Source organism: Acomys russatus, chromosome 17, assembly GCF_903995435.1.
Source record: "Acomys russatus chromosome 17, mAcoRus1.1, whole genome shotgun sequence".
NCBI lineage: Eukaryota > Metazoa > Chordata > Mammalia > Rodentia > Muridae > Acomys > Acomys russatus.
In genome coordinates, this window is record NC_067153.1 from 61,909,380 (window position 1) to 61,928,368 (window position 18,989).

An 18,989-nucleotide genomic window follows, 5' to 3' on the forward strand; every position below is an offset into this window, starting at 1 on the left:
TTATTGGCTAGTTAGTACCCAAACATATTTGTAGTTGAGAAAGAATCTTTGCAAAGTCCTGTTGTGTGAAATTAAAGATATCAGGAGAAAACCAGGCTTGGTAGTGCAGAGGCAGAGGCAGTTGGGTCTCTGCTAGTCCAGGACATCCAGGGTTATTAAACAGAGAAATCCTGTCTTGAAAAACTAAAAAAAATACCAGGGGAAAATAGTTAAAAGATCCAAATTTCAGAAGTTTTAAGTTTCTCAGTTGATTAGTTGTTGGGTTGAAAGTATAGCTGTGTGATAGAGCCCTTACATAGCAGGCTTGAGCTTCTAGATTTAATCTCCAGTGCCTTAAAAAACCAATTCGGGGGCTAGAGAGGTGGCTCAGCAGCTAAGAGCACCGTTTGCTCTTCCAGAGGTCTTGAGTTCAATTCCCAGCAACCACATGGTGGCTCACAACCATCTATCATGAGATTTGGTTCCCTCTTCTGGAGTGCAGGTGACATGCAGGCAGAGCACTGTGTACATAATAAATAAATAAATCTTTAAAACAACAACAACAACAACCCAATTCAGGGAGGTTGAAGCAGCAGCTCAGCAAGAACTTCCAGTACTTTTGTGGAGGACATGGGTTCTGCTCCCAGCACTCAACACCAGCCTGTTCACGGCTTTCTGCATCTGTGGATACTGCATGCACACAAACTCAGTAGCGCAACAACACACACACGCACGCACGCACGCTTGGGAGGCTAAGGCAGGAAGACACAAGTTCAAAGCTGTCATGGTCAACAGTGAAATAGTGTTGCAACTAAACATACATTGACAACAATGAGTAAATCTCCCTGACAGAACAGTTAAGCCAGGCATCGATGGCGCACACCTGTAATCCCAGCACTCTGGAGGCAGAGGCAGGTGTATCTCTGTGAGTTTGAGGACAGCCCGGTCTACTAAGAGAGTTCCGGGGCAGCCAGGGCTACACAGAGAAACTGTGCCTTGGAAACCAAAATTAAATAAATTAGTTCTAAATGGACAGGGGTGGGTAGCTTTCACTCCTAATTCATGCCCTGGAGGCAGAGGCAACAGGATTGAGAGTTTGAGGTTAGTTTGGGTGACACAGGTAGCCCCCTCTTTAGCAGCAGCAACAAACTTCTGTGAGAAAGTTTGGAAAGGCTTTGTTTTCCTCCTCACAATGACCCAACCAGCATGGAATTATAGTCAATCTGATTTAAAATGGAGGGAAAAATGTTTAGATTTATTTATAGTTATTTTGTTTTAAAAATCTCTATGTGTGCATGTACCCAAGCCCAGAAAAGGCCACCACAGGAGCTGCACTTGCTGTTAGTTGTGCTGCACACAGGTGCTGGGACCCAAGCGCGGTTCCTCTGCAAGAGCAGTCCATGACCGTAACTCTTGCCCTAAAAATTGGTGGAATCTAAACGGAACCAAAAGGAGCCATAGATTCTGACTGTATGGCTATATTTCCAAAGGGTCTTTTTGAAAATTATACAGTGGAGTAGGCATAGCTCTTTCTGCCCAATAGCCCTGTGACCTGGAGCAAAGGCTATAGATGACTGTCCTGGACTATCCCTCTTCTTCTTCTTTCTGTTTTTGTTTTTTAAAAATGAGTCGGTGTCTTACTATGTAGCCCCGATTGGCCTAGATCTTGCTATGTAGTCCAGGCTGACGTGGAACTGAGAAGCCTGGCTACCATTCCTGCCTTCAGTTTCGTTTTAACTAGTTAGATATAATTGTATGTGTGTCTGAGCACATTTCCCGTGTATGCTTGTGTATCCTGAGGTGGTAGGTACAGGCAGCCATTCTTAGCTTTTCTCTTGGGTGCATAGAGTCCGAGTTTAGTTCTTCATGCTTGCTCCTTCCATCTCTAGCCCCAGGCTGGGTCTGGAAGTCTTACTTACAGGTAATTTCTCAGGGGCGTGGGGTTGGAAACTTGGAAGTGATAAGTTTACAGGCTGAGTGGTTAAGCACACTGGGTCCCCTGAGTTCAGCTCCCAGCACCTGTGTAGCAGCTCACTGCACTTAAGTAAACTGACTGTGTTTAATTAGTGTTTAGATAGGTGAGTTCTGTAGAGAAGATAGCAAATACAGGTGAAAGGCTCCTGGGGTAATGATGCTTTACCACATAAGCCTAACAGCCTAAGTTCAGTTCCCAGAGCCCACATACAGGTAGACAAAGCAACTCCCCCTACAGAGTTGTCCTCTGGTTGCCGTACACATACCTACACACATTTTTCACACACAGAGAACACTACCTCTTTTCTTTAGTAGTGTGCATGTGTGTGTTTCTAGATATGTGTTCTTATGGAGGCCATAGAGCTACATCTCCCTGGAGCCCAAGTTACACATAGTTATACACTCAGCTCGGGTGCTTCGAACCAAACTTTGGTCTTCTGCAAAAGCAGTTCATGCTAACAACTTACCTCCCCATCCCGTAATAATAATTTTCAAAAATTTCCCGCTGGGCATGGTGACGCATGCCTGTAAGCCCAGCACTCAGGAGGCAGAGGCAGGTGGGTTGCTGTGAGTTCCAGGCCAGCCTGGTCTACAAAGCGAGACCAGGACAGCCAAGGCTACACAGAGAAACCTTGTCTCAAAAAACCAAAAATATTAAAATAAATAAATAAATAAATGAAATCCCCACAGGGGCTGGAGAGAGATGCTCATTGGTTTAATAGCACTCTTGCAGGGGGCCTGGGATTGATTCCCAACACTCACGTGGCTGTTCACAACCCTCTCTTACTCCAGACCTAGGGATCTGATGGCTTCTTTCACCTCCAGCATCATCAGGCACACATGTGGTACAAAGGCATACATGGAGACAAAACGTTCATACACACAAAATACTAATGTAAAAAACGTTTAAAGATTGCATATACACAGACTAGAGAGCATTCATTGCTGATAAAGTTAATTTATCACTAATTCTTGAGCAGTATAATTTATGGATAAAATCATAGACAGTAGATAATATATCCAGCTTCATACGTCTTGTTGTCTGTGTATTTAAGTTTAGCTACTAGTCTTTTTGGCTTTTTGAGGCAGGGTTTCTCTGTGTAGACCAGGCTGGCCTTGGACTCAGAGATCTGCCTGCCTGGGATTAAAAGAGCGTGCCAACTGCCTGGCTGTGGTTTTTACAGAGATTAGGGCACTGTTGAATTGAACATCATAATGGCCTACTACATTTATTATTAACGGTCCTTTGTATTTCTTGATGAAGTGTGTGTGTGTGTGTACACACTTGTATTTGCACACACCCGTTTACTTGTTCCATCATAGTTTTGGAGACAGGGTCTATTTGTTTTGGTTTTTTTTTTGGTTTTTTTCGAGACAGGGTTTCTCTGTGTAGCCTTGGCTGTCCTGGACTCTCTTTGTAGACCAGGCTGGCCTCGAACTCACAGTGATCCACCTGCCTCTGCCTCCCGAGTGCTGGGATTAAAGGCGTGCGCCACCACGCCCGGCTCGGAGACAGGGTCTATTACTGGACTCGCCTATTAGGTTAGGCTGACTGGCTAGTGAGCCCCAAGATGCTCCTATTTCTTTTAATTTTTTTTAAGATGCTCCTATTTCAACTCCCTGGTATTGGGGTACAAGTGTGCACTGTGACGGCGGCGATGTCCTTAACTTTTTGAGGTGTGTTCTGGAGTTTGAGCTTAGGCAAATGCTTGTGTGGCAAGCACTTTGCTGACAACATTTGGCAGCCCTTATATATATGAGCCATGCATTTGGCACTTCATATCGAATCCATTACCACACCTGTGATAGAAGAATGCTACTGTATTTCAGGGCTACAGCCCTAGCTCAATAAGATGATTCTTCAGTTAGTATGAAAAACTACTGAAAAAGGTGTAAGTTGAAAGAAATTAGATGTAATTTAAAAATACGGTTTTGTAGTAATTTTAATTTGTGGATACCCTAAGACTTCTGAGTGTAATTTAAGTTTTACCACCTGCGATAACTTGATAACAGTTTTTTCCCTCTTGTTTTCTGCCATCAGGAGAAAGCAGTTCAACAATCTCTACAGAAGATTTAAAAGAATGTCTGAAAAAACAATTAGAGTTCTGTTTCTCACGGTACAGACTCTTTTTTAATTGATATTCTGCTTTTTGTATTTTTGATTCATAGATATGAAACGCCTATGGGATAGATGATTATTATTTCCTTCTGTCATGGATTTTGGTATTTTACTTGAGTATATTTCTAAACTGTACCTAAAAGTATAGCCTTTATATTTTTTGTTTGTTTGTTTTTGAGACAGTGTTTCTCTGTGTAGCCGTGGTGGCTGTTCTGGACTCGATTTGTAAACCAGGGTGGCCTCAAACTCACAGCCACCCACTTTCCTCTGCCTCTCAAGCACTGGCATTGAAGAATTGTGCTGCCACGCCCAACTATATCCTTTATTTGGATTTGTATCTTTTCCCGGCAGCTAATGAGGTTTCTGTTGCATACTTTTCCTAGGATCATATTTAGACTTGAGTTTTCCATAAACATGAAATGAAAGTAAAATTTTTAAAGATTTATTTATTTATGTATACAGTGCTCTGTCTGCATGCACACCTGCAGGCCAAAAGAGGGCATCAAAATCTCAAACTAAACAAAGGCTGTATGTAAAATAATTCAGGCCGGGGGTGGTGGCTCACGACTTTAATCCCAGCACTTGGGAGGCAGTGGCAGGAGGATTGCTGTGAGTTCAAGGCCAGCCTAGTCTACAAAGCAAGTCCAGGACAGCCAGGACTACACAGAGAGACCCTGTCTTGAAAAACCAAATAAATAAATAAATTAATTAATAAATTAATTTATTAATTCAAACTTGGACATACATGCAAATGTAGTATTCTCCAGCTTTCCTCTCTTTCTTACTTGTTTGTTTGTTTGTTTTGGTATTTCGAGACAGGGTTTCTCTCTGTAGCTCTGGCTAGCCTGGAGCTCACAGAGATCCTCCTGCTTCTGCCTCCCAAGTGCTGAGATTAAAAGAGTATACCATCATACCTGGCTGAAAATAAACGATCTTTAAAAAATAGCAAATAATAAATTATATAGTCTCCATTCTTTTTCTTTAAAGTCCTAGAAAACATTGAAAAAAAGTTCTGTGCGCTAGAGATATCTGTGGCTGCTGATTGATAGTATTGGTCCCTTGCCTAAAAATACACACCACATAGCTACACACAACTACTCAAAACCTTTTCTGGTTTCCCCATTGCCCAGTAAAATTACTCTGAACCACCATACATAGATGTGTTCTAGAAGGGGGGAAAAATCTCCTAACACAGACGGGCGTGGTGCCTCTCACCTGTAATCCCAGCACTCGGGAGGCAGAGGCAGGTAGATTGTTGTGAATTCAAGGCCAGCCTGGTCTACAAAGTGAGTCCAAGACAGCCAAGGTTACACAGAGAAACCCTGTCTTGAAAAACCAGGAGGGAGAACAAAACAAAACTAAACAAACCTCCTGGTACCTCAGTAATTTTGTCTTTGACGCTTCCATAGCTCTCTCATGTCTCCAGAAATATGATGTTTGAATTTATATAGCTTAGTTTCTGCAATAAGAGTATTTGTTCATGATCTACTGTTGCCTCTGCTTTTTAACAATTAAACTTTTATTATATAACCCAACTAGCTTATACACACACACACACACACACAAAAGGTTAAAGGGACAAAAGAGTGAACCTTGTGTGTGGGAAAGATTAAGCTTTGTCACAGGTGGAGGCAGTCTTGGCGGTCTTTACCCTTGGGGCACCCCATAAATACCTTGTGACAGACCGAGTGGAGCCATCCTGGGCCCAAAATTCAAGAAGCAGACCTGGGAACCCCAACTGGGCTATTGTTTTTCTAATTGACCCTCAACGGGAGAAGGAGACCGCCTTTCCCATGTGACTCAGGCAGGTGGGGAAGAGAGAACAAGTTCAGCCCGGGCTTGAGCTCGTGGAGAGCCAGAGAGACACCTAAGGACCCGTCCCGTGGAACGGATACCGGAAGGTTCATTCTTTTGTCCCTTTAACCTTTTTTCCTTCTTGTGTAAGCTAGTTGGGTTGTATAATAAAGTTTAATTGTTAAAAAACAACAGAGCCAACAGTCTACCATGTCATAATTAGATCTATGATACACTTACACAGTCTGGCAAATATCATTTGTAGCTCAGCAACATTGCCAAGATATATGATATACCAGGTTAACTTGTGAATAGGAAGTCTTAGGTGCACTATCAATTTGATTTACTTTTGACAGTTATATTTTGTTTAGGCACTTTGATACTGTTTGATAAGAATAGGGTTGCTGGGCTGGAGAGATGGCTCAGAGGTTAAGAGCACTGGCTGCTCTTTCAAAGGTCTTGAGTTCAGTTCCCACCACCCTCATGTGGCTCACAACCATCTATAATGTGACCTTATGCATTCCTCTGGCCAGCAGGTGTACATGTAGGTAGAGCACTGTATACATAATAATAAATACTCTCTTTTAAAAAAATGAATAAGGCCACTGCAGGGTCACAGCTTTTCTGTTATGCAAGAACCATGTTTACAGATGTCTGATTTCCAAGTTATTAAGTAATATCATTTATTGCACTGATGTTAGTTTGTCCTTTTATGAGAAATGTGAGTTTAAACTAACTGGTATCTTTTATTGCCCTTCTTCCAACAAATAACTGCCACCATTTGAATTTATAAGCTAAATAAAACAATAGCTGTCTTAATTGAATTTTGCTTTAAAGGTCTTGGAGCTTACTCTTGGCCCATAAGGAAGTTTTCTTTCTTTCTTTTTTTAAAAAAATTTTGCCGGGCGTGGTGGCGCACGCCTTTAATCCCAGCACTCGGGAGGCAGAGGCAGGCGGATCGCTGTGAGTTCGAGGCCAGCCTGGTCTACAAAGCGAGTCCATGATGGCCAAGGCTACACAGAGAAACCCTGTCTCAAAAAACCAAAAAAAAAAAAAAAAAAAAAAAAAAAAAAAAAAAAAAAAAAATTTTATCTGAGTGGGCATTTTGCCTGCCAATGTCTGCACATCACATACATATATTGCCTGCAGAGGCCAGAAGAGGGCATCAAATCCCCTGGAACTGGAGTTAACAGATGGCAGGCATAAGTTGCCATGTGAGTGTTTTGGATATTTATTCAAGTTCTCTTAACCCTGACACATCCCTCGAGCTCCGTATAAGGCCTTTAAACCATTATCAACCCATGAAACTTAGGAAACTCATAATCTGCCCGAGACACAAAACCACAAACATAATAAATACACAGCCAGTGTATGTTTAGGTGATGACTGCTGTGGGCACAAAATTCAAATTGAACAATTTAAATAAGAGAAAGGAGAATCCAGAATACTGCTTTCTTTCTGTGTGTGTTATTTGAGTTTTGGGGGCAGGGTTTCTGTATGTACCCTTGCCTGTCCTAGAACTTGCTCTATATAGACCAGGCTGGCCTCAAACTCAGAGATCTGTCTTCTGCCCCCTGAGCGCTGGGATTAAAGGTGTGCAGCAGCCAGCCAGAGTATAGATGGGTCTGTCTGAGAAGGGAGGTTTTTGGATAAAAAGTTACAGATAGTCTTATTTAATCTGTTTTAAAGACTATTTGATGTAAACAAAAAGATAAAATTTTGAGCTGGGCAGGGTAGTGCACACCAGTAATGCCACCTTTGAGCAGAATGCTTTACATAGTCTTTCACTTTAATTTTAAATATCTTTCAAGTCAGTCAAGCATGTTAATGAAAAAACAAATGATTTATATAATTATCATCCCTGATTCAAGTTACGGTTACAATACCATTTGTCCCCACATGCTTTGGAATTCAAACCGTATTGGGCTTGTTGCTGGTATATTATTATGTTTTAAATTGAGCTGATGCAACTGCTGAACTTTTCATAATCCATCTTAGTGTTTTTGCTGCTATTTCTTGACATAGTGATAGACATGACTATGGTACATTTTTTAAAGTGCTTTTTAAGGATTGTGTATTATAATTGCTTCTGTTTATGTCTTTCAGAGAAAATTTATCAAAGGATCTTTACTTGATCTCTCAAATGGATAGTGATCAGTTTGTTCCAATATGGACAGTTGCCAACATGGAAGAAATAAAAAAATTGACTACAGATCTAGATTTGATTCTCGAAGTACTGAGATGTATGTAAATGCCTTTTAGCTTTTCTTACTTATTATGAAAGTTAATATTTTTATTTCTGACCACACACAGGATTGTTTTAAGTGTCTTTTCAGTATGTATATGTGTTAAATACCAAGTATATATGTACATTTGAACAGCAGCTTTTATGTCGATCTTACAGTTTTTAAAATATTGTTTACATAGCAAGCGTTGACTTTTGTTGTATAGGAATGGTCTCATTATTTGTTTTATTCTTACTTCTCTTCCTGTTCTCTTCTGCTTTCTCACCTTCCTCAGCTTTCCCCTCCACCAGTTAATGAAGTCTCAATTGTGTAGTTCAAGATAGCTTCAAATTCATTATCCTTCAACCTTAGCCCTCCAAGTGCTGACATACATCAAATACCAGTATCACCTGGGAGACTTCCTTTTCCCCAGATTGGCTTCAGACTCTGTGTGTTCACCTAGGACTGTATTTGCACCTTCTGTGATTTCTGAGGCACTGTCTGGTTGCTTAAACCAGGCTGGCTTTGACTTGCTGTGATCCTCCCCTGGCTTTTAAGAGCTGGGATCACAGGCTTTTCTATCCAGTTAGGATTTTTGTTGGTATTTTCATTTCTTTTAGTTTTTTCTAGACAGGGTTTCTCTGTGTAGCCCTGGCTGTCCTGGATTTGTTTTGTAGGACAGGCTGGCCTCTAACTCACAGAGATCTGCCTGCCTCTGGCTTCTGAGTGCTGGGATTAAAGGTATGCACTACCTTTTTTGGTGGGTTGTTTTTGTTGTTGTTGTTGTTTTTTTTTTGGATCTAGGGTTTCTCTGTGAAGTCCTGGCTGTCCTGGAGCACTCTGTACACCAGGTTGGCCTCGAACTCAAGAAAATCTGCCTGGGGCTGGAGAGATGGCTCAGAGGTTAAGAGCACTTGTCTGCTCTTCAAGAGGTCCTGAGTTCAATTCCCAGCAACCACATGGTAGCTCACTGCCATTTATAATGCGATCTAGTTCCTTCTTCTGGCGAGCAGGCACACATACAGTCAGAACATTGTATGCATAATAAATAAATAAATCTTAAAAAAAAAAATCTTCCTGCCTTTGCCTCCCAGGTGTTGGGACTAAAGGTGTGAGCCACCACTGCCTTGGATGTATGTTTTTTTAAGTCAGGCATGAGGGCACACAACTTTAATGCAGGACTCAGGAGGTGGAGTCTTATCCTGGCTGGCCTGGAACTCACAGAAATCTGCCTATCTTCCAGAGTGCTGGGATTAAAGGCCTGTGCCACCACTTCCTGACCATTTATGCCTTCTAGATCATGTATGGATGTCATTTCTTAAAATCAACCAGTCTTAGCTATGTAGAAAGCGAGCAGAGAGACAGAACAACACCTCAGCTGCTCAGATCAGAACTTTGCAAGCTTCATCCTGGACGTTCCCCTCATAGCTGCTTTTAGAGCTTTCTCTACTTGGCCGTAAAACGGTGTTGATGCTCCAGGTACCTACTTAGCAAATAGCATTCCATAGTCTTTGATTACAAACCTCCTTTTTTAATGTGACAGTAGTTTTTTGGCATTTTACCTTAGCATTTGACAGTTTATTTTGTTAGAAATGAACTAATAGTTTTTAATGGCATCGTTAATATCATCACCATTAAGTGAGTCACTTTTCCCCCCAGCTTCTCCTATGGTACAAGTTGATGAGAAGGGAGAGAAGGTGAGACCAAGTCATAAGCGTTGTATCGTAATTCTCAGAGAAATTCCTGAGACAACACCAGTGGAGGTAATTATTGACTCTTACTATGGCTGACTATTATTTGACTATTTAAACTGGAGGATGTGGGCGGAGCAGAAGCCAGTGCTCTCATGTTAATTGCTGTTGACTTGTTAACTCTGAAGTAGCAGAGTAAAGGAGGAAAGTGTGTATTTCTGTGTTCTTAGGGGCTAAACTTGAGTGTTGCAATGATACTAATTATAAATGGATTGACTTGGCTGACCGTTAAGTAGGAGGATTCATCTAATAACAGTGAAAAATTTTTGAATCAGGATTTGTTAGCAAAATATAAGACAAAGCTACAGTCATTAAAAACCAAGTTTTGTTCAGGTTCTGGAATAAAATAATATTTGAGTAAAACAGTATACCATAGAAACAGACCCTTTTAAAAAACACAAACATATTTTCTTAATAGTTCTACCAGGGATGACTTACTCTACAGTTAGTTAAAGCCAGAGTTTTATTTTCTGTTGTAAAACAAAGTAGCTGAGCCTTAGAATGATTTTTAAAAACAAAAACAAAACCTATCCCAAGGGTAAGTGGATTAGATTATTAAATGACAGGCCAAATTTGAAACTGTGTCTGATTTTAGAGCTTAGGTTTCTTAATTGCTATAGTACAGATCTTCATTCTAAATTGTCTGTGTATGTACATTATAGAATGACTTGCTTAGTGACTGATTTATTAGTAATTTAGAAAGTAAATTTTTAGGCCATATCCATGTAACAGATATGATGCCTTTGTAGTTACGTCTTTGGCCCTTGGCATTCATGTTGTGTATCTGGAATGTTGACTTACTAAACCTAAGAGCAGCAAATAGTAAATAAACTAAATGGACTTGTGTGATTAAAAACAAACGCAGATAGCTTCAGCATGGGGTTAATTTGAGTATAAAATTAGCGTTTGATCTGATAATTCCAGTAAATGTTTGTTTTAATTCTCTAGTGACAAGTACTTAATATTCATCTTTATTTTTCTAGTGAGAGAGAGAGAGAGAGAGAGAGTGTGTGTGTGTGTGTGTGTCCGTGTCCGTCCGTGTCCGTGTCCGTCTGTCCCTCCATCTGTTGGAGCGCTCAATTGCCATGCCTGTGTATTGAGGTCAGAGGACAACTTGTAGGAGGAGTCAGTTCTCTCCTGGTACCGTGTGGATACTGGGGATTGACCGCGGTCGGCCAGCTTGTAAACAGGAACCTTTACCTGCTGAGCCATCTTGCTGGCTCACATACCTAATACTCATTTCCTCCCTCTTTGTAAGTTCTTTTCAGCTATTAACTGTCTTACCAATCTCAGTTTTGGCGTAATTTCTTTCCTGGATATTTTGTTGTTGTTGTTGTTGTTGAATGGTTATAAGAAAGAGTTCACATCTGATGCTCGTGCAGACAAAATGTCTAAATTAAATAAGCATGCATGGATGATCCTATGTTAGTGCAGGCTGTAACTGTACAAGGCTTCCTTCCTGTTGGAAAAACATTGGATGGAGAGACATACTGTGAGGGAGATGCAGCACTACAGCTGAAGGGTGTCTGTTTTGTCTCTCAGAAGATAATCTGCAAATCTTAAACCAGACGTAACTGCACTACTGTATTTGCTCGTTTTAGGAAGTGAAAGCTTTGTTTAAAAATGAAAACTGCCCCAAAGTGATAAGTTGTGAATTTGCACACAACAGCAACTGGTATATCACCTTCCAGTCAGACACAGATGCACAGCAGGTAAGAGAAAAGTTTCTCCTAATAAAAATCTTAGTGGAAAAGGAAGCTGTGTGTTTTGTTGAAGGGAAGCCAGATGCGGGGGCTCCCTCCTGTACTCTGAGCACTTGGGAGGTGGAGATAGACAGGATCAGGGGTTCAGGACCAACTTTGCTACATAATCGAGATTGAGGCTAGCCTGGGTTACATGAAATCCTCTATCAAAAAAACAAAAAACAATCAGACAAGGTAGTGGTGGTGCATTCCTGTTATTTACAGCACTCAATACTGAGGCAGGAGGATCAAAAATGAAATGAGTTTAAGACTAGCCTAGGTTAGTAAGAGGATGTTGAAAAAAAGAAAAGCTGTTTACCAGGACTGGCATGCCTTGGCCATACCTTGCGGTTACTTGACAGTTGACTTTCTTCTTTATCATCTACCTGTACTGCTATCAGTTTTAATTTCAAAAATGTTTTTTTGTTGTTGTTGGGTTGTTTCTTTGGGTTTGTTTTTCAATGAAAACCACCCAGACATACATACATTTGTTTGTTGGTTGGTTGGTTGTTTGGTTTTCCAAGACAAGGTTTCTCTGTGTAGCCTTGGCTGTCCTGGGATGCTTTATAGACCAGGCTGGCCTCTGAACTCACAGATCTGCCTGCCTCTGCCTCCAGGTGCTGAGATTAAAGGTGTGCACCATCTAACTAACACAGACTTTAAAAATGAATGTAAAGACTTGGAATTATGTGTTCAGTGGTGGTTCTGGTACATAGTAGGCCTACATTTTTAAAATGGTGGTTTTGGGGGTGTTTTAGGCAGAGGCAGTCTCACTCTGAGGCTGGAGCTGATCTGGAATTCATTATGGTAGCCTAGGCTAGACTTAAACATGGCAGTCCTCCTTCCTTACCTCTTCCCAGATTCTTTTTAAGATTTATTTATTATTTATACAGCATTCTACCTGCATGTGCCTACACACCAGAAGAGGGCATCAGATCTCATCATAGATAACTGTGAGCCACCATGTGGAATTGAACTCAGGACCTTTGGAAGAACAGCAGTGCTCTTAACCTCTAAGCCATCTCTCCAGCTCTTTTTTTTTTTTTTTTTTTTCGGTTTTTAGAGACAGGGTCTCTCTGTGTAGCCTTGGCTGCCCTGGACTCACTTTGTAGACCAGGCTGGCCTCGAAGTCACAGCGATCTTCTCAGATTCTTAGATGGCAGATGTGACCTATCGCAGTGGCTTCCGTGCCGGGCACCCTGGAACTGTGTTTTGTTTGTTTTGTTTTGAGCCTGGGCAATCGAGGGATTTGCGTGGTGGCAGGAGTGTTGGGTATTTTTGTCTTGGGTGTTTATTTTGGGACAGGTGCTAACTGTGGAAGCATGGCTGCCCTGGAACCTGCAAGGTTGGCCAGGCTATATCAGACAAGCTGACAGTTCTGTGTCAGATTTCTCAATGCTAGGATTATAGTTGTGAGCCACCACTACCAGCTGATTAACATTAGAACTTGCTACTTGGTGATACCTGGGTCACTTATGTTCTGCCTTTGTCACTGCCCTCCATACCAACTTCCTGCGTTAACTACAAACTAACTGGGGTTTTGTTTTTGGTTTTTTATTTCCCCTCATTTTTCCCTCTCATTACCTCCAGGTCCATAGTTCCAGTATTTTTGCCTTGCTCTGTCCAGGTCTGGTTTGCTGGCAACACAACCCTTTGCTGCTGTGGTTCTTGACTGCTGGGTCTCAGTGCACACAGTCACATAGCAGGGCCAGCTGCCCAGTGTAGAAACTGATACTAGCAAGCTTACTTGGTAGAGTGAAGATGGCTCAATGAAATGTTCAATGCTAATAAACACTCATTTCTTGTTTAACAGGCTTTTAAATACTTAAGAGAAGAAGTAAAAACATTTCAGGGCAAGCCAATCATGGTAAGGAGACATTTGTAAATACGCCAGATTGCAGTGTGGAGTAAGCTCTTTTGGTGGGAGGTAACTGTTGGGGTTTTGCTTATTGTCTTGCTTCTTGTAATAGAATCAATACACGGACAGATGTTATATCAAGCCTATAGTCATTTAAAGACATTGCTGACATGGCAGGACATGAAAACACTCTGAATACAGAAGTTCTTTACAAGGAATCACCGTTTTTTTTTTTTTTACTGGTTTACAGCCCATAATGCCAGGTCTCAAAATGAAGAATAGTAGCAATACTTCTTTAATAGTTACTGAGCCTTGTCTCAGTGACACCCCTTTGCGAAGGAGTTGCCATCACTAGTCTCAGGGTTCCTATGCTCTCTGTTGTCAGATTCCATAGACTTTGCTTTCCTGCATCTTCCCATCATGGCTACCATCGCTTGACTTCAACAGTTGGTGCAGCCTCATAGTCATCGCTGAGCTTTACTGACTCTCTCCTTGTTTTCTTATTATTTATCAGTTTGTTTAAATCACTGCACACATGTTAACTCATCCTTATAAGCAAAGTGAGACAGACAAGTGGTGATGGCTCATATTTGTAATCTCACCATTCAAAAGGCTGAGACAAGAGAGTTGATTTGTTTCAGGCTAGCTTGAGTTACATAGCGAGTTCAAGGCAAGTTTGAGTGCATTAGAAGGAACACCTAATGAGACGGGTACTGTTGCTTTCTCCACTGACTACTGAGGAGAACGGCTGACTAGTAAGTAACAATCAGGACGCAAGGAACTGGCAGTACAGCAGACACCACTGTAAGAACTTGACATTGATGTTTTATAATTATTGTGGGGTACGTGACAGTGGGAGTTTCCATATTACAAATGAGCTTCACTTGCTAACTGTCACTTATCTACCTTTGTCTTTGTTTCTCTTTTTTAATCATGGTTTCCTTTGAGGCTGCAGTGATACCATTTTTTTGTGTCTCCTAATGACTTAAAATGTTTTATATTTAGATCTTTGCTGGAACTTCACTAATTTGATATTGTAGAGTAAAATTTAATTCCATTTATTTTTTTTCTTAATGTGTAGAGTTTTCTACCTTTCATTGCTGGCGGAACCTGTCACAGTTCTTAGAGATTTGCTGCTGCTGCTTCTGCTTCTCCTCCTCCTCCTCCTCCTCCTCCTCCTCCTCCTCCTCCTCCTTCTTCTTCTTCTGCTTCTTCTTCTTTCTTCTTCTTCATATGCGTTAAGAGTCTTTGATCTGTTTCCTCAGTCTTTACTTCCTGACCCACAACTGCTGTCTTCATTGTAACAGCTTCAGTGTCCTTTTTCCCATAAGCAATTTGTTCTTTATCTTTTTATGGCTTTACTGTATAGATCCATGCTTGTCTGGGGCCAACAAAGAGCCAAAACAAAGCAATATTGAAATTAATGGGATAGCAGTTTCTAAGTTAAACTGCAAGTTAAATTTTCTTTAGGAACCATTCTGTTCTTAGCTGTTTTCTATGACGTAATTTCCTCCGAGTTCGTGTTGCCACAGATGGTAAGGTTTCCCTTGCAAAGAGCACAGCAGGCTTCTGGAGCATTGATCCAGGCCCAGTTCACTTATTTTTGCCCTGTTTATTGTGGCTCTTCCCAAGTCCACATTTTTGTATTAATTAATTAAGCTGTCATTTTCTTTTGCTTTGTTGATTCCAAGCAGAAAGAAATCATAAGATATGTGTAAAAAAAGTTGAGTATATTTGTTGCAATAGACACTTCATCTTTTATTATTGTTTTCTTCTTGCTTCTAGGCAAGGATAAAAGCCATCAATACATTTTTTGCTAAGAATGGTTATCGATTAATGGATTCTAGTATGTATACCCAGCCCATTCAGACTCCAGCCCAATATCCCTCGCCAGTTTTTATGCAGCCAGTGTATAACCCTCATCAGCAGTACTCTGTGTACAGTATTGTGCCTCAGTCTTGGTCTCCAAGTCCTGCACCTTACTTTGAAACGCCACTGGTAAGTGACACTCTTACAGAATAATAAAACACTTAGTTCAAGCTAAGATTTGAAAAAAAATCATCTTAAGAAGTCCAGGTGTAGATGCATTTGTTTGTGATTAGAGCGCCCACAAGTTCGTATTAAAAGGATCCTTGGAACTTCAAGGTCAGACTGTTCTGCATAGCAAGTTACAAACCAGCCATAGTTGTCACAGAAATTGCTTTCTCTCCACTCCCCCTTAGCCCCCCAGAAAAAACAAATAACAATCTAGTTCACTGGTTTTGTGTTGGATTGCTTTCTGGGTAAATTGTGATAGCTCCTTACACAGTATAAGCATATTGCTAAGAGCTGAGTTGTTAGTATCTACCACCTGATGCTTTACATTTTGCTAAGTGAGTTGAAGAAGAAAATAAGTCCTTTGTGATTGATTGATTGATTGATTTAGAGTCTCACTATGTAGCCCTGGCTGTCTTGGAACTCTATGTGGACCAGGCTGGCCTAGGAAGTGAGATCCACCTGGTGCCAGCACCACATGCCCAACTGACTTTCTTGTGATTTTTAGATGACTGTAGTGTTGTAAAATTTCATTGTGAGAGGGTGTTTGCATGTGATGATTAGTGATGTATTTATGATAAAGTGATCTGAGCATTGCAGGGGTGAGTAAGTATAGACTTTTTATTCTTGATTTGTTAAGGCAGCTTACTGGGTTTCTCAAAACTCTCTGGAGTTTTTTACCCCTTACTACTAAACATTAACATTTTCCTTCTAGGCTCCATTTCCCAATGGTAGTTTTGTGAATGGCTTTAGTTCACCGGGATCTTATAAAGCAAATGCTGCTGCTATGAATATCAGCCGACCATTCCAAAAAAATCGGTAAGATAAAAAATAATAGCTGACATTTATTTTAGACAATTCCCAGTAATTCCTAAGGAATTGCTATGTTCTTGTTGGGATACTAAGCGTAAGTCTTTGATTATAAAACGTGTATGAGAGCTGGGCGTGGTGGCGCACGGCTTTAATCCCAGCACTCGGGAGGCAGAGGCAGGTGGATCGCTGTGAGTTCAAGGCCAGCCTGGTCTACAAAGTGAGTCCAGGATGGCCAAGGGCTACACAGAGAAACCCTGTCTGGGGGGTCGGGGAGTGTATGAGTTAAGAGATCAAAGGGTTGAGGACTTTGCCGGCCGTGGTGGCGCACTGTGAGTTCAAGGCATTCGAGGCCAGCCTGGTCTGTGAAGTGAGTCCAGGACAGCCAAGGCTAAACAGAGAAACCCTGTCTTGAAAAAGACAAAATAAAACAAAGGGTTGAGGACTTTAATTGTTTCTGTTCTGCTTTTTGGAGGTGGGGCGTAGGGATTGGTTTTTTCCAAGAAGGGTCGCTCTGTGTGACCTTGGCTGTCCTGGACTTGCTTTGTAGACCAGGCTGTTCTGGGCTCACAGAGATCCACCTGCCTCTGCCTCCTGAGTGCTGGGATTAAAGGCATGCGCCACCACTGTTGCCTTATTTTTGTTTTGCCTTTTAGTTTTTTATTTTACTTATGTGTATGATTATTTTGCCTGTGTGTGTGTGTGTGTGTGTGTGTGTGTGTGTGTGTGTGTGTTTTGAGACAGTTTCTCTGTGTAGCCTTGGCTATCCTGAAACTGTCTGTAGATCATGCTGGCCCCCAACTCAGAGATGCTTCGGGCCTCTGCCTCCTTTGCTTGCTGGCATTACAGGCGTGTGCTTTCAGGCCTGGCACCAGTTGCCTTTAGTATTGAGGTAGAAGGAATTTTACCTAAACCTTCACATTTTCCCCCAAGATTTGCTAAACACACTACATTTGTAGAAATTCTTTAATTGCTTTTTATTAAAAATAATACATAAGAGGTATAACATTTTTATGTTTTTCTTGATTTATCCATTTGTCCTTTGTGTATCTTTTTCTTTCTTTCTTTCTTCTTTTAGTGTGAAACCCCATTTTAGATCATCCAGCGGATCTGAACACTCAACAGAGGGCTCTGTGTCATTAGGGGATGGATCACTGAGCAGATCTAGTTCAAGGAATTTCCTCTCGGAACGGCAGAATCCTACAGTAACAGGACATCACGAGCACACTTACCTTCCAAAGGAGCCTCCCACTTTACAGCTGGAACAGAATGGGGACTTGGGAAGAGGCAGGTAAGCAAATAAGAATACACAAAAATAATTCAATCATAGCATGCTCTTAACTGTTGAAAACCATCTTGTCATTGTTGTTACGTTTTAGTCATTGGTGTGTGGTTATTTTAATAGGATTTGGGAGGGTTTAGTTTAGTGAGATAAAGGTTTGGCGATGCTAGCATGTGAAAAGATGTTGTCAAACATCCTACTTAAAGCCAGGCATGGTAGAACACGCCTTTAATCCCAGCACCCGGGAGGCAGAGGCAGGCGGATCTCTATGAGTTTGAGGCCAGCCTTGTCTACAAAGCAAGTTCAGGACAGCCAAGGCTACACAGAGAAACAAAACAAACAAAAAATTGTATTTAAGTACTACCACTGAGCTACACTTTAACCTTTGAGTTAGTAGTTTGGGGGGCTTGGGGTTTCTTGGGAAAATTTCATTTAGTTTTGTTCCTACTCTGGAACTTGTTGTGTAGAAACTCAACTTTCAGAGATCACCTGTCTGTGCATTAAAGGTGTGCACCACTGATCCCTGCTCTGCCTTCTAGTTTCAATTTTTTTCCAGCTTCTCAACTGTAAGAGTGAGGTTTTATTTTGTCTACTGTGGCTAAGTTAGACTTTTGAATTCTCCCGATGTGGAAAATGTGTTTCTAATAGAAATGGACCAGGTTAACTCTGATGGTTGAAGTTGGTGGAAATTTTTTGTAGGTTAGCTCAAGAACTCGTCTTTTAACTTGCCTCTTAGTAATATGGAGGAATAGCCCCTATTTTCAAAATTTAGATTTTTAAAGTAGACATCTGTGATAGAATATATGTATCTCAAGAATTTTATGCACGGCCTTCCTCTTGTGTTAAAAGGAGAACTCTTTTCAGAGGTCGAAGACGAAGAGAAGATGACAGGATCCCAGTAAGTATTTTAATCTGTTGTTCCTTTTGTTCTGTCTTTCTGTTCTGTTTTGGGTGGTTGTATTCAACAAAATAACTGAGCCTAAGATGGGTCTGAGTTGTTATGCATTCCCCTTCTGGTGCCTAGTCAGGGCATTATGGTGTGTTACTAGTGTATCCAGCAGATTCATGTTGCTTGAAAATAAATCTAATCCAGGGCTGTTGCATGCTTTTAATCCCAGCTGCCAAAAGGAGAAGAAAGTTCATGCCAGCCTAGTGGAAAGAATAAGTTCTAGGCCAGCCAGGGCTACATAGTCAGATCCCAGCTCTCGAAAGGAAGACGGGGTGGGAGCCGTGTAATTAAAATTGACAGTTTATTGAGTTACTGTTACTTCATCCTAGGTTTAGGCAGTGTATCTCGGTGTAGACTATACTGGCTTCATTCCTATTGCCTCAGCTTCACAAACACTAGGATTCTATGTGTGTGATGCCCTGCTCGGTTCTGTCTGTTGCTCACACACAGTGCTAGTGTTAGCAGTTTAGTG

The 18,989-nt window shown here is 41.2% G+C and overlaps 1 protein-coding gene across 3 annotated transcripts in view; it reads left to right on the forward strand.

The window, feature by feature from the left end:
* The window catches only part of Larp4 (La ribonucleoprotein 4), a 42,446-nt gene that overhangs the window by 13,310 nt on the left and 10,147 nt on the right, over positions 1-18,989 (forward strand). For 2 of the 3 annotated variants that reach the window (XM_051160345.1, XM_051160346.1), the window contains exons 4-12: positions 3,995-4,070; positions 7,973-8,109; positions 9,751-9,854; positions 11,444-11,554; positions 13,398-13,451; positions 15,228-15,440; positions 16,192-16,295; positions 17,365-17,577; positions 18,418-18,466. In XM_051160345.1, the coding sequence (XP_051016302.1) occupies positions 3,995-4,070; positions 7,973-8,109; positions 9,751-9,854; positions 11,444-11,554; positions 13,398-13,451; positions 15,228-15,440; positions 16,192-16,295; positions 17,365-17,577; positions 18,418-18,466 (1,061 nt within the window). The remainder of the gene's footprint in view (positions 1-3,994; positions 4,071-7,972; positions 8,110-9,750; positions 9,855-11,443; positions 11,555-13,397; positions 13,452-15,227; positions 15,441-16,191; positions 16,296-17,364; positions 17,578-18,417; positions 18,467-18,989) is intronic. The other variant, XM_051160347.1, reaches the window with a different exon arrangement.